The sequence below is a fragment of the Canis lupus genome, chromosome 14 (assembly GCF_011100685.1).
Source record: "Canis lupus familiaris isolate Mischka breed German Shepherd chromosome 14, alternate assembly UU_Cfam_GSD_1.0, whole genome shotgun sequence".
Taxonomy (NCBI): Eukaryota; Metazoa; Chordata; class Mammalia; order Carnivora; family Canidae; genus Canis; species Canis lupus.
The window spans coordinates 8847424-8861297 of NC_049235.1; the positions used below are offsets into that span (position 1 = coordinate 8847424).

A 13874-nucleotide genomic window follows, 5' to 3' on the forward strand; every position below is an offset into this window, starting at 1 on the left:
AAGCCAGGCAGCTCTGGTTTCTGGCTCTAGTACCTTGCAGCTGTGTCTCTAAGCCTCGGCTTCCTTCTTCATCTGTAGGGTGGACGTAATTTATTATTTCCATCACCTCACAGAGTGGGTGTGAGACTTCGAGAAGCCTGAGGAGAAGTCATACACGGGACAACGCAAGATACCTGTGCTGATGCTCACGACGTTCATTCTGCTTAGAAAGTTGAAATTCCTGGCGGAGCTGCCGAACGCGGGAGGAGGAGCTCGTTGCGGGGCTCTGCCCCCTTCTCCCTGGGGCGGGCGGCTGTGCCCCGGTCCGCCGCGTCCCCCGCCGCCGGCCGCTCGCTCCCGGCTCACCTGGCGGCCTGGGGTGTGGGCTGCAGTGGCGCGCGGCCGCCTCTAGATGGAACTTTCTCACCAACGCAAGGCGGCGCGGGCCGCCGCTCCCCCGGCGCCGGGCGGCCAGGGGCTCCCTCTGGCGCGCGCCCGGGCAGGTGCGCGGCGCCCGGGCGGGAACTCAGGAGGGGGCCGCTGGGCTGCGCACGTCGAGCCCGCGGGGTTCCCTCGGCTGGAGGCGCGGCAGTCCCGAGCTGCCCCCTCAGAAACCCGCGGGCCGCGCGGCGCGGGTCCCCCGGAGTTTCCCGGCCCGCTTCCGCGGCTGCTGGACTCGGCTCGATACCACGACGCGCCCCGTGACCGCCCGCGCCCCCTCCTGCGCGGCGCCCGCGGGCCGGCCGTCCCGTGTCCATGCTCGAGCTCCGGGGGCCCGGCAGGAGGCGCCCCCCGAGACCTTCGGGCGCGAGGGTGGGGGAGACAGTCGCCGGAGCTGCGGGCTGGACAAATGGCCGAACAGCCGCGGCGCGTGAGGTAAACTTTGCAGGGGGACCGCGCGGCCTGGCGGGCTTTCCTTTGAGCATCCCCGGAGAGAAAGCGTGTGGCGGGACACTCGCCATCGACCACGTATTCTTCGGAGCTGTGCTCCTGAAGGCGGACCCCCGGCTCGCGGCCCTGACCCGGGTCCGCGTGGCCGTCGTGCGGCGCCTTCCCGCGCGGGTCGGGGCTCGCCGGCTCGGGGCTGCTCGGCTCCCCACAGCCACAGCCGCGTTCTTCCTTCCACCCGCCCGCACTTCTCCCCGCTCTTCCCCCACCCCCACCCACCCCCACCCCACCCCATCCCACCCCATCCCCCGTCTTTCCGGCCTCCTTTTTCTGTTGGGGGCGGGGCGGGCGGGGGTGCCTTTTTTTTTGTTTTGTTTTGTTTTTGTTTTTTCCCCCTAAATCAGAACTCTTGACATTTCTGGTCCCGGCGTCGCTGCGGGCTGAGGAGATGTAGCGCGGAGGGGAATCCGTCGGCCGAGCGAGCGGCCGTCCCTGTGCCCGCGCCAGGCTGGCTCAGCCGCACCGGATCGGGGGCTCCCGCCCCTCGGGGTTCCTCCTCCTGCTTCCCGAGGTGACTGGTTGGCGCGAAGCGATTGGCGATCCCGGACGTGATCCCGGCCTTGGCTCCCCGCGCCGCGCCGGGTGAATGGCCGCGGGCGGAGGATCGGGAGGCGCCGGGCGCAGACCAATCGCGGCCGCCGGTGTGAGTATTTGTTATTCACATGGAAGACACTTGGCGCCGGCCGGGCCCGCTCAGCCCCTCCGCCGGCTCAGCCCGGAGACCAGCCACAAGTGCGGCCGCGGTGCTGGCCCGGCGCGGCGGCGGCGGCGGCGGCGGCGGCGCCCCTGACATGGAGCTGCGGGCCCCCCGCGGGCTTCCTCACCGCGCCCTCTGCGGGGAGCAGGGTAAGACGCGCCGAGCGGCAGAAAGAGGGAAAGCGGAGCGAGTGCCGAACCACAGGAGGGAGCGCCCCCACCCCGAGCTGCCCCCAGAGGTCGTGCTCGCGGAGAAAGGGATTCCCCCCACTTTCACTCCCCTTTCCCTTTTCTTCTTTAAAACCGCTCAGTGGACGGCCAGGTGCACCGTTTCTTCTCCCATCACTTTAGTGATGTGTTTTTCCTGGGCACAAGTAAATGGCCTTGCACACCGGCGTCTGGGAGAGCCCGGGCGGGGGGAGGTGCCGGGGGCGGGGGGGGGGGGCGAGGGAGAGTGGGCACCAGGGGGCGAGGGGCTGGCCGGGCATTGGAGCTTGATTGGGTATCTGTTGATTTTACGTTGCAAGGAACAAGGCAGCCACCCCTCTTGTCTTCCCATGATTACATTCCAGTGAAGAGGTTCAGAAAAGAGGAAGGCTTAGCTTGGAACTCCCAGGGCTTGGAGATGTGATCCCCCAAAAGTTTAGTCGGCGAACGAGAGACTGAAGGGTGACGCGAAGGGGGCAGGAGTGCCCAGGGTGCTCTGGTGGGGCGTGCGGCGGCAGGATTTTAAAGCGCTCTTCCTTGGATTGCCTGCCCGGGGTGACCTCCCGGACCTGCCCCGGCGGAATCCGGACTTGCCTCGCCGAGATGACGAGGTACCTCCGTTGTGCAAATCTAACGGGAAGGATTTCCGAAGTTAGAGGCTTCTGGGATGAGTCGGGGGTAACCCCCGCCTTCTTGAGCGTGTGGCTGGATGAATGTCTAACCAAGACCTAGGGAAGCCGGGTGATTTGGGGGTTCTCGAGAACCCCTCCACCCCTGCACCTCTGCCTTGAGTTTTGTATTCTCCGAGTTAGCCCGGAGAGGTTGGGATTTCCGCGCCCTCCCTTTTGTGGCTTTTGGGAAAACACTGGAGTTCCCCGTCCTGTCGGGGGTGGGGGACAGGAGGAATGGTCACAGGGATTTTGAGTTGAAAGAGCAAAGACAGACAGATGCGCCCGACAGGTCCTCCGGAGCACCTGCGGCCAGCGTGGCCCCAGTTTCGGGCGGACCCGCGCGGGCGTGGGCGCTCGGGGCACCAGGTGGGGCGCGGGCGGAGGCGCTCCCGGGCGGGCAGCGCGGCGGCCGGAGCCCGAGCCCCGGGCGTGCCGGGCGGCAAGGGGTGGCGCTGGGATACCCCAGCGGCGCGCGAGAGGCAAGAGAAACCAGGTACCTCTAAGGCCCTGGGCTCTCCCCGGAGCCCAGGTCCAGCAGCCGATGGAACTGAGAAGAGAAAGGAAGATGCAGCAGAGAAGAGGGGGGCGGGGGCCGGGTGAGTGGCCGCCGGCTGAGAGAGAGGTAGAGCTAGAGACCGAGGTAGAGAACGCCCTGAGCCACGCCGATAGCGACCCATCTGCTCTGCCAAGCAGCACAGAGATCCCTTGAGGTTCGTACAGTTGGTGAAAATATAACCGAATCACCAGAAACAAAACCCAAAGCCAACAACAACAAAAAACCCCGTCTGTCTGACACGCTCCCTTGGTGCAAATGAAATGCAGAGGGGTGTGCGAGTCGCCCAACTGCGCAAGACGGCACCCCCACACTTCCCTGAAGAATTGTTTCCCTCGCGGTCCAGATTGCAGGGCCTGGGGTCAGAGTGCCTGTGCTCCCAGGATGGTGGGGGGTGAAGATAGACCCTCCGCCCAGCTGTAGGAGCCCAAGCCCCTCAGTCCCCGAAGCTAGAAGCTAGTCCTGCTGGGGAAGGGGATGCCCTATTTGCCATTTGAGGGTGATCCTTTCCCACGGCCCTGACGGCATGGGAGTCTCTCTGAACACACAGGAATACACAGTACTGGCTTGGCTACTACCGCGGTTGAGTACAAATCCTGCCAACTGACAACTGGAAAATAGGGTTGGCGGTGGAGATATTGACAAGAAATATCATAAGCAGTGGAAATGCATTCTGATAATAGCTTGTATTTTGCTTGAAAGAAAGAATAAAAAGGGAAAAGAGCCACCAGCAGGTAGATCTTGGATAAACAGCTTATTGCACTTGACTGTAATTTTCATTTTCCGTTATGAAATTGTTTGTCAATAATTGCAAATGGCTACAGAAACCACTTTAGTTTACCTTGGTCACTTGCTTGTGAATAATGTCTTGAAAAATCTCTGTAGGAGACAGAGTCAGCTGTATGAGATTCATTGCCTGGTTCTTGAAAATATGTGGTTTGATCATTTTGAGGAGAAAAGCCTTATCCGTCAGGGAAAATGAAGTAAGATTTTTAAATGCAATTTTCCTATTTCAGAGTCAACTACAGGTTGCATCATACCTGAGATAAAAACAGCATTTTTGCTTTTAAATCAGGGATATGGGGAGCAGCAGCTCAGGAGAGGCTCTCTAGAAGAGGATTTACCCCCAGAATAAAGAAAAAGATGCTGAGAACACAGCTCTATACTGTTATTTAGGCTCTATTTCTTCTATTTGGTTTGTGCTGGCTAGTTCTGCCCTACCATCCTTCTTTTGCAAATTATGACTATTTGAATAATTCTAAAAACATCTAACTACAAAAGGAATCGATAAAAGGAAGAGTTGAGCTCTCATAAGTGTGAAAGTTAGAGGTCTGGAGTGATGTGCTCTTTTCAGAGTTAGCTGAGCAGGTTGGAGCTGCTATGGGCTGGTTTAATTGGTATGTATGCAGCAAACAACAGGCTGACATTCATGTTGGCAACACTGTGTGCCAATCTTTGTGTAAGAATGTTCCATTGTCTTCAGGCTTGAGGCACAGTACACTGCACACACAGGTGCTCGCTCATGGTAGCAGTGATGTTTTTCCTTTTACATTTCTTTCCTTACTGTCTTCTTCCTGTAGTTAGAATGCCCAACACAAAGAAGACCTTACCTTTAGCTGGGGAAGTAGAGATGCTCTGTCTCAGTGTCTTAAAAGGAAGGTGCTGCATGGATTTATCTTTTAACTGGATCCATAGCAAAGACTCAGCCCCATCTCCATGCCTGTAGAATAGGCTGGCTTTTGAAGTCTCGGGAAGCTGTTGCTGTTTTCTTCATAGAACCTGATTGGACATCAATCACCAGACTCACACTTGTAGTTTTCTCGGGGTGGGGGTGGGGGGCGGGTAGGGGGTGGCAGTCGTTCCACGTGTTGTTCCGGGAGAGGATATGAACAGAGTCAGCAGGATCACATTGTTTCTATCACAAGAATGGGTTTTCTAAGAATTTAGATTTCCTTTTCCTTTCCTTTCCTCTTTCCTCCCTCCCTCCCTTCCTCTTTCCCTTCCTCCTTTCTTCCATGGCTCAGAGAGATGTTTTCTTTGATTTTCATTTCTACTTGGTGCTTTGACAAGTTGTGATGAACTCACTCACTGACTAAGGACCTTGGGCATGATGTATTCTTATCCCAGACCTGCCTTCTGAGTGGTAGGCATTGCTGTTGGAGTGATTTGAGGGATACTGCTGAGAGGTTACCCATTCAGGATAACTACTGGCTTTGACTTGTTACATTACTAGGTTAAGACTAGTATTAGATACATTATTAGATACATTTCTTTGGTAAAGAAGATTGTCTTGAAGACAATTATAAATGCAGATTGTCTTATAAATGAAGATTTATAAGAAGAAGATTGTCTTATAAATGCAGATGTTCCAGTTAAGGGATGACAGTAGTGTATCTTTAGGTTTTGATGCCTGTTAATGAATCACTTCAGTCCCTGGGGAGGGCCAAGGTAATGGGAGAACCAGGTCTTAAGAAACAAAGAGTGTGACTTGTGGAACATACCAGCACTGAGGGAGGGAGGAGATACAGGTTTGGGCAGGGATGGGTGGGGGTGGGGTGGGGGGATGAAGGGGGGAGGGCAGGTGAGCACAAGTGGGAAGATAGATATAGGAGAGTCCAAGAAGAGTATGTGGAAATTATTAAGCACGTGTGTTGCCAATTTCATACTTTTCCAGGCAAGATTATGTCTAAAGATAGAAATCTACCAGCTGTTTTTTAGCTAACTTTTCCAACAGTAATGACCCTTTCTGGTAGAAGCTCTGTGTTATAGCCTGTATACAACTTAGGAAGATTTCCTATTGTCCTCTTTTCAGTGCAGAAGAGTATCTTGTCACCACTTGCTTCAGAATAGCCCTTTGGATGCTTCAAGTGTCCATAACCTTCAGTTCTCCAGGTCAGATGTTGCACTTCCATTGACTTCCTCTGGCGTCCTTCTTTTCCAATTTTCCTTCAATCTCCTTTGATTCCTTAGACACAGGACTTGTTAGGGTCCGGCCAGCTCTGAGTATGATGGGGAAGTGTTTTTTTTCAGGTCCTCTAAGCACAAAACACTAGTAAAATACTTGAGTTCTAGGACTGGTTGTTAAACTAAGAGTATCCCTGTACATTCTTACGGCACTTGGCAGTTTATAGAGTACTTTTATGTATGTTATTTTTAAAAAAGACTTTGTTTCTTTATTCATGAGAGACAGAGAGAGAAGCAGAGACATAGGCAGAGGGAGAAGCAGGCTCCCTGCAAGGAGCCCAATGCGATATTCGATGCTGGACCCTGGGATCATGCCCTGAGCCGAAGGGAGTTGCTCAACCGCTGAGCCACCCAGGTATCCCGTATATGTATGTTATTATATCATTTGACTTAACAGTCTTGGGAGGTCACCAGAAATCATTCCTCAGTTTAGAAACAAAGAAACTAGTTCCAGGTTAGTGACTTGCCCAATGCCATATAGCAAGTATTGAGGGGAGTGAGATTGGAATCAGGGACTTCTTGCACCCCAGGATACACACTTATGTACGTATCATCTGTTGTGGTCTCCTGAACCCAAGGGGCACAGAGTAAGGGAAAGAACATAGCAGTAGTCATGCGTTTGAATTCTGGCCCAAGAGTTTGGACAAATTTGCATAATCTTTCTGTTTTTAGGTTTCTCATATCCCAAATGGTGGCTGTGACACCGATCTTAACAGGTATATTTTGTGAAGGAAATGAGATCATGTGTGTGAAGCTCCAGGTGCACTGCGGGCATTCAGTAAATGTTGGTTTCACTCTTTCCCTCTTATATGATACATACTAAAAAGTAGCTTTTCATTACTTTAACTGTGGTCTTTTTATGCAATAGCTATGTTATTGGGGAAAAAACTGCACAAATTGAATTCTACTAAATCAGATTGCATTTTAAATGCATGGGGGATTTAGCTATTTAAAGGAAACCTGTGGTGAATTCTTTTGTAATGCAAATAATCACTGTCTAATTTATCTGTTTAGTAAGTTGAGCTTCTCATGTATCAGATTTTCTTAATATAGGGCTTGCTTATACAGAAGAGCTTTCACAGCCCTCTCTCACTGATGGGAAAAAGTCACTCAGCTTGCAAACAAAATCAGTTATTGTGTTCAGCTGGCAAAGCCTTGCTCTGGTGTTTGAGCATAATCTCATTCCCTTATTATTAAATAATAGAATCTCAGAAAGGGGAGCTGGAAGATACCTTAGAGATCATATGGTCCATCTCACTCATTTCACAGATGAGGAAATGGAAACACACAGAGGTGAAATGACATGTTCAGTGTCGCCAGCCAGTGACCGTCAAACAAGGATCCAATTCCAGGCCTCCATTGCCAGGGGAGGGCTCTGTCTGGGGCCCATCCTCATTCTGGGGACCCCCAAGATTTCAGGGTCATGCACATATGCTGTAGTATAGGAGATAGTAGACAAATGTGATGCATTTTCTAAAACAACAAAAAGAGCTGCAAGTGTGAGCAGTTTCAGGTGAAACTGCTAGATTTGCAATTTTAAGTTGATGACAATATTCAGCTTAACCTTTTTGTTAAAGAGCTGAATGGAATCCAGCATAGGGATGCCGTTTGGCCTTTTTATGAGAAAAAAGTCACGATTCTTGGCTAATGATATTCCTCAGTGAGGATTTTACCGTATCATGTCTTAAAAGCACTTGCCAAATCCTAGAGGAAGACATACTAACAGACCTGATGGGTCCCATGTGGGATGGTGGGTTTGTTCTCATTGGCATCAGGCTGGCCGGGAAACCTGGTTTGAAGCAGAGGTTTGGACAAACTGTATTTGATATTCTCAACCCTTTGAGGAATTTGGAAATTACTCTGCCCTAGAAATGCCTCCAGATTAAGATTGTCTCTTCCTAATTAGTATATTATTTTTCTTAAAGACCTAACTGTTGAAGATTTATACATTTCTAAAAGCTTTCAATGGAGGGGAAGGGACTTCATATTCATGTGTGCTTTCACAGCCAGTCTCTGCAGCGCTGAGGGCTTTCTGAAGGACGGGATCCACTTTGGGGGCCTGAGGATTTTGACTGGTGCCATTTACTAGCTCAGGGCTTTGGGCCATACTCAACGTTTCTGGGCCTCATTTTGTCATTTCTAAAAGATAGGTATATGAAAATTCGTGAGCTACTGTGTTACACACTTGGGTCTTTGGTACAGAGGAGGTATGCAGAAAATAAAGAGAAGCAGAATACAGGGCCCTGGCCCTTGAGGAGCTGTTCTTACTTGTGGCCTTTCAGGAAACAGAGCACTCTTAGGAGTGCCAGAGTCCTCTCTAGGCCAGCAGGGACTTTCGGTGAAGTGCTAATGATGTATGATGTTCCTTGTACTTAAGATGTGCCCGGAAGGAGTGAACAGTAAGGGCTTCGGGGGTTAATGGTTAAGCCTCCTCAAAGGTCGTGAAGCCCTTTCTGTGGACTCAGAAATAGTGTAAGGCATCTGCTCCCCTCAGAGGTTGATTTCAGGATTGCAGACCTCACACGTCCTTGAAGTCCATCAGCACAGGCAAGATTTGTTTGTACCCATTCCCAGAGGAAGGTCCACTTGAGAGAAAACCTGTTTTATTCTAAACCAAGCACAGAACACCAAGTAGAACTATTTAGTTCTGTAGTACGAAAAAGTCATCATTTCTTTAAAACTCATCAACTCCAAATGGGATAAGTTTAGATTAAAGCTCACAAAAAATTGCATGAGAGTAAGATTATACAAGGTTATACAATGAAACTGAATTTATGTGGTTTAACACAAACTTTGAAATATATTTTTCCTTAAACTTTAAAAGGGAAACTAAACCTTTCAGTTGTTGTCAAGAGTCTGATTTTTATGACAACATATCCGATTTTGAAATAGCTGCAGTATTTCAGTATTTTATAAGTAGTTCTGATTTGAATTTTGAAGTGGCAAACAAAATTCAGTAAGAACCCCACCAATGGGGCAAAGGCGAAAAATTTGCACTGCTTTAGTGGAAAGTGAGTTAACAGACTAGAGTAGCAATGTCAGGTCTTGTTAACTGAGCACGTACCCTGTGCCAGGTACTGAGCTTTCTGTTTGTGCAGCATGGCAATTTCCAGGTTCTCTCAGACCTTTACAAACAAGAAAACCAAGCTGGAAAGAGGTTATGCACCATTCACTCTATGTTGCAGAGGAGGGAACTTAAGCAAAAATTTAAGTGAGCTGTCCAATAAACAATAACCAAAATGGAACCTCTCATTTTCCATTTAAGTGCATTCATCCACTAAATAAAACGAATTCCTGCCTCACTGCTAATCATCCCCAACCTTTCCTTAACTTAAAGCTCTACATAGACCTATGAGATGCTAAAGAGACTAAACATTATTCCAAACACAAATACTTTTATAAGAAATTCAATTTTATTAATTCCAGGACTGTACAGCAAGTGGAACTAGGTTAATGCCACATGAACAGGGAAGGATGATTTGTAATTAACAGATGGACTGTTTTTATGTTTGTATAATTGAAAATGATTTTCTTTTAAGTACTTAAGAGGCTTGGTAATGAAGTATAATGAAGAAAGGCTAGTCTTTGGAGAACAACAGGTGTCCTTCCCCTTCCTTTTCTTTTTAATATATTTTTTAAAATTTTTATTTATTTATGGTAGTCACACAGAGAGAGAGAGAGAGAGGCAGAGACATAGGCAGAGGGAGAAGCAGGCTCCATGCACCGGGAGCCCGATGTGGGATTCGATCCCGGGTCTCCAGGATCGCGCCCTGGGCCAAAGGCAGGCGCTAAACCGCTGCGCCACCCAGGGATCCCGTTCCCTTAAACATTTCTCCTTCCCATATCCATTTATTCTGTGCTATGTCAGAAAGGATATGCGAAGGGTCAGCCTAGCCATGTGGACTTGGTCTTAAGCTCTGAATTAGTGGTCAGAGTTAATGAGATTTTACTGTCTTATAATTGGTCTTCCTTGTGAAACTGTAAAACGTAATTCTACATCTCCTAATGGGTGGTTGATGTAATTTATGGTCCATCATTTCAGTGGTTTTACCCAGAAAGTCAAGTTGACTTTCTGAGTGTTTCCTTTTGTGGAATGCCTGAGGTCAGGCTATTGTCAAATCAGATTTTCTGAGGGAGAAGCAGCTGCTAGAAGAATTGAACATGAGGGAATATCAGTCAGGTGGTGAGAAAAATCAGAAAAGGACTAAGTATTTGGTGGTAGAATGGAGGGAGTCTAAGGCTTAGCCTGTGCCAGGAGGCAGGGAATGCTTGTCATAGCCAGAATAGAGCCATCCTGGCAGGTGGGCCATTGGCTGTATTTCTGAGTGTACTCCAGGTGTGTGCTCAGAAATCCAGGATGGTGGGCTATGATGAGCCAGCCCCCTTTTCTAATCTGAAAGCGAGAAAAGTGCAGCTTTCTCTGAAGGCTTTTGGACATATGTTCAGTTATCCTCTTAGGAGGCAGTATCCTTTCCTTTGGGACAGGGAGGATGGAATGAAAATTTTATGAACTGGAAATTAAACACGTGAATGGAAAACACAACCAGATGTTGGTTGTCTAGGTTAGAGGAGGATTGTTTAAATTTCAGGTTTCAGACCCATATATATAAAAATAGGTTCGAAACAAGGCTTAGGTGAACCATCCTGCCAAAATAAGTTGGTGCTGTTTATTCACTTAATTATAAGTGTGTTCCTAATATAAGATTCCCTTGTGTTAAGTCAGTTCTTGCTTTCAGTTAAGCCTTCTCGGAAGTCCTTTGAAAGAATCTCATGGAATTCTTTGAGATTGAAGGTCCTAAACTTTTTCTCTAGATTTGTTGGTAGACGTTTTCACTTCAGCTTGTTTCTAGCCTTGATGAAATAACCAGTTTCCCCCTGAGTCAGACAAAATTAAGAAGCTCTTCAATTGATCTCCAGCTCTGATTTGCTCCTAGTGATTCTAGGATCAAAGAGTGTTTACTTTCAGCGCTGTGAGAATACCCATTGCTTCCACCCCAACAAATTCATAGGAATATCTTCACACATAACCCTCCTCACGTGTCTCATTTTCAAGTCTTTGTTTTGTTATCAGAGAATAATAAGACAATTTGTACAAAAAGCTGACATTTTGTGTTAAATCTTTTCATGAGCTGTAAAATGTATACATTTTGGGGTCCTTGGATTTACTGACTCCCTTCCTTCCTTCCTTCCTTCCTTCCTTCCTTCCTTCCTTCCTTCCTTCCTTCCTTCCTTCCTTCCTTCCTTCCTTCCTTCCTTCCTTCCTTCGACTGAATTTTTTCCCCACTGGAAAATCTGAGGTACCAAAAAAATGTCATTAACAGATGACTGGCTTATTGAATACATCATAGAAAATAGACTTTCATTATGATTTTGTGGACAAAATTTAAATGCTAAATTCCAGACAGCTGTAAAAAGTAAAAACAGATTTGAAAAGAAATAATGCCATCAATCACAGGATTTTTACCTGCATGGAAATTGGATTTATTGAAATAAAATGGTAAATAAAAATACTTTGTGGCTTGGGAGAAACAACCTAGTTTCTGATACTTTTTTGTTTCCCTTGCTCCAAAAGTGTCATCAATCTCTCTGTTTAGATGCAGTGCAGCCAGGTGTTCAGAATCATAGGGGGAACAAAAAAAAATTAGTTTCTTACTGAATAGGGGAAATGAAACAAAAAAAAGCGGGACTGAAAAATGTGGAAAATGTAGACCCGTTGAACTGAACCGTTTTTTCCCCTTCCCTTGCCCCCCCAGGAATAATTCTGCTACAGGGCTGACTTCAAGGATGTGAATTGTTGACCTCATCCCACCTTCAGAACCTCAGCTGTTATTCTGATTTTTGCACCATTCCAGGCAAGTTGACTTTATATGGAAATAAAATTGAACCTTAGGGGGTCTGATGGAAATTCACTGTGACATTCAAATGAAGAAAACTTGCTGAAACTCACAGAGCCTTTTCCCCCATGGGCCCTGATGGTAGCCTCCAGAAGGTGCAGCCTCTGGTGGTCCCCCTTCTTCTGTGGCAAGAATAAACTTTGGGTCTTGGGTTGCAACACAACCTGTGGAGAAAATGGTATGCGAGGGAAAGCGATCAGCCTCTTGCCCTTGTTTCTTCCTCTTGACCGCCAAGTTCTACTGGATCCTCACAATGATGCAAAGAACTCACAGCCAGGAGTATGCCCATTCCATACGAGTGGATGGCGACATCATTTTGGGGGGTCTCTTTCCTGTCCATGCAAAGGGAGAGAGAGGAGTACCTTGTGGGGAGCTGAAGAAGGAGAAGGGGATCCACAGGCTGGAAGCCATGCTTTATGCAATTGACCAAATTAATAAGGACCCTGATCTCCTCTCCAATATCACTCTGGGTGTCCGGATCCTTGACACTTGCTCCAGGGACACCTATGCTTTGGAGCAGTCATTAACGTTCGTGCAGGCATTGATAGAGAAAGACGCTTCTGACGTGAAGTGTGCTAATGGAGATCCACCCATTTTCACCAAGCCTGACAAGATTTCTGGTGTCATAGGTGCTGCAGCAAGCTCCGTGTCCATCATGGTTGCTAACATTTTAAGACTTTTTAAGGTAGGTAAAGACATTATATTTCTGACCATTGTTCTAACTCCAACCACAGGTTCAAGAAGAAAGTGAACAGGGTGAGGATGTTCGCTGACCTTCTCAGGGTTACCAGGTTCCTCAAATAGAGGATTCTCTGACTGGGTTTATACATGTGTTGGTTTAGTTAGTTTGGATTAATTGTGACTTGTTTTTTTTTTCCTGAACAAAGAAGTGATAATTTTTGTGACATGTTGAAGCCTTAACATCTTGGGATACCTTCCTTATTGATGCTGATTGTAAGTCAAAGCAAGTGTTTTTAGAGAGTGTAATGAAATCTTAGCACATTTTTCATATAAAACATTTCTATAGTGTTTGAGGTATAGATAATTTACTTGATGAAGCTTCTTTAAAATGGGATGCTCTGTTATGACAAAAGTTCCTGTGTGAAGAAACAGTATTTATTGCTAACGTGAAGATGGGAGTGACACTCTAGGATATAACATGGCCATAAAATTGTCAGGTTTATAATAGCTACAATAGAGCAGAACCTCATTAATTCAGACCGCTCTGATGCTGACTTGGAATAATTATATATAATTCTTATTGAGTTAAAGGTTCAAGTTTAGCAGGATAATTCAAGCCTTTCTGATATAGATTTGATGAACTACTACCTATAAATTACATTTACATATTGAAAAAAATTGATGAAACAAAATAATGTCTGTAATAATAATTTGAAAAGTATAAAGTACCATAAAAATAAAGTTGTAATCACCATCTTTCATTAACGTTCTCATTTTTTTAATATCTATAATGTAGTATCCTATAATAGATAATTTTTTAAATTGAAAATAGTTTTCACTGATTTCTTAGTGGGACATGACTTTTCCAACTTAATCTGAATTAGTGAGACTTTGTTTTATTTTGTGAGAAACTGTTCCTGTGCATATTAGATTTAAAAATACTAAAGGAATATGGAGAAGTTGGACAGGTGACAGCTATAGTGACAAAAAAAGGACAACTTGGTGGTGGAAAACTTCACAAAAAAGATGAAAGGGATTGAATCAAGGGCACTTGGTTTGGAAGATATCTTGGGGGACCATGTAGTCTGGCTCACTTTGTATGCTGGAATCCTCTTTGTAGCTTCTCCCTAGGTGGCTGTCCAGCTTCTGTATGAATCTCTTTAGTTCAGAGGACAGAATGCTAAGAAGCAGCTTAATGACTATTTTCAGATTGATGAGATTTTCTGAAATGAGGATGCTGCTGAGGAGAAGCTCTCTGTGTCTAAGGGATATTGAAGAGAC

The 13874-nt window shown here is 47.1% G+C and overlaps 1 protein-coding gene across 5 annotated transcripts in view; it reads left to right on the forward strand.

The window, feature by feature from the left end:
• Nucleotides 1–744: 744 nt before the first annotated feature.
• GRM8 (glutamate metabotropic receptor 8) overlaps nt 745–13874 on the forward strand; it is a 737042-nt gene continuing 723912 nt past the window's right edge. For 3 of the 5 annotated variants that reach the window (XM_038556627.1, XM_038556630.1, XM_038556631.1), the window contains exons 1-2: nt 745–855; nt 11772–12597. In XM_038556627.1, coding sequence (XP_038412555.1) covers nt 12088–12597 — 510 coding nt within the window. In that variant the 5' untranslated portion in view covers nt 745–855; nt 11772–12087. Of the gene's footprint in view, nt 856–1671; nt 1774–2162; nt 2442–11771; nt 12598–13874 lie in introns of those variants that run through there. The other 2 variants (XM_038556629.1, XM_038556628.1) reach the window with 2 other exon arrangements.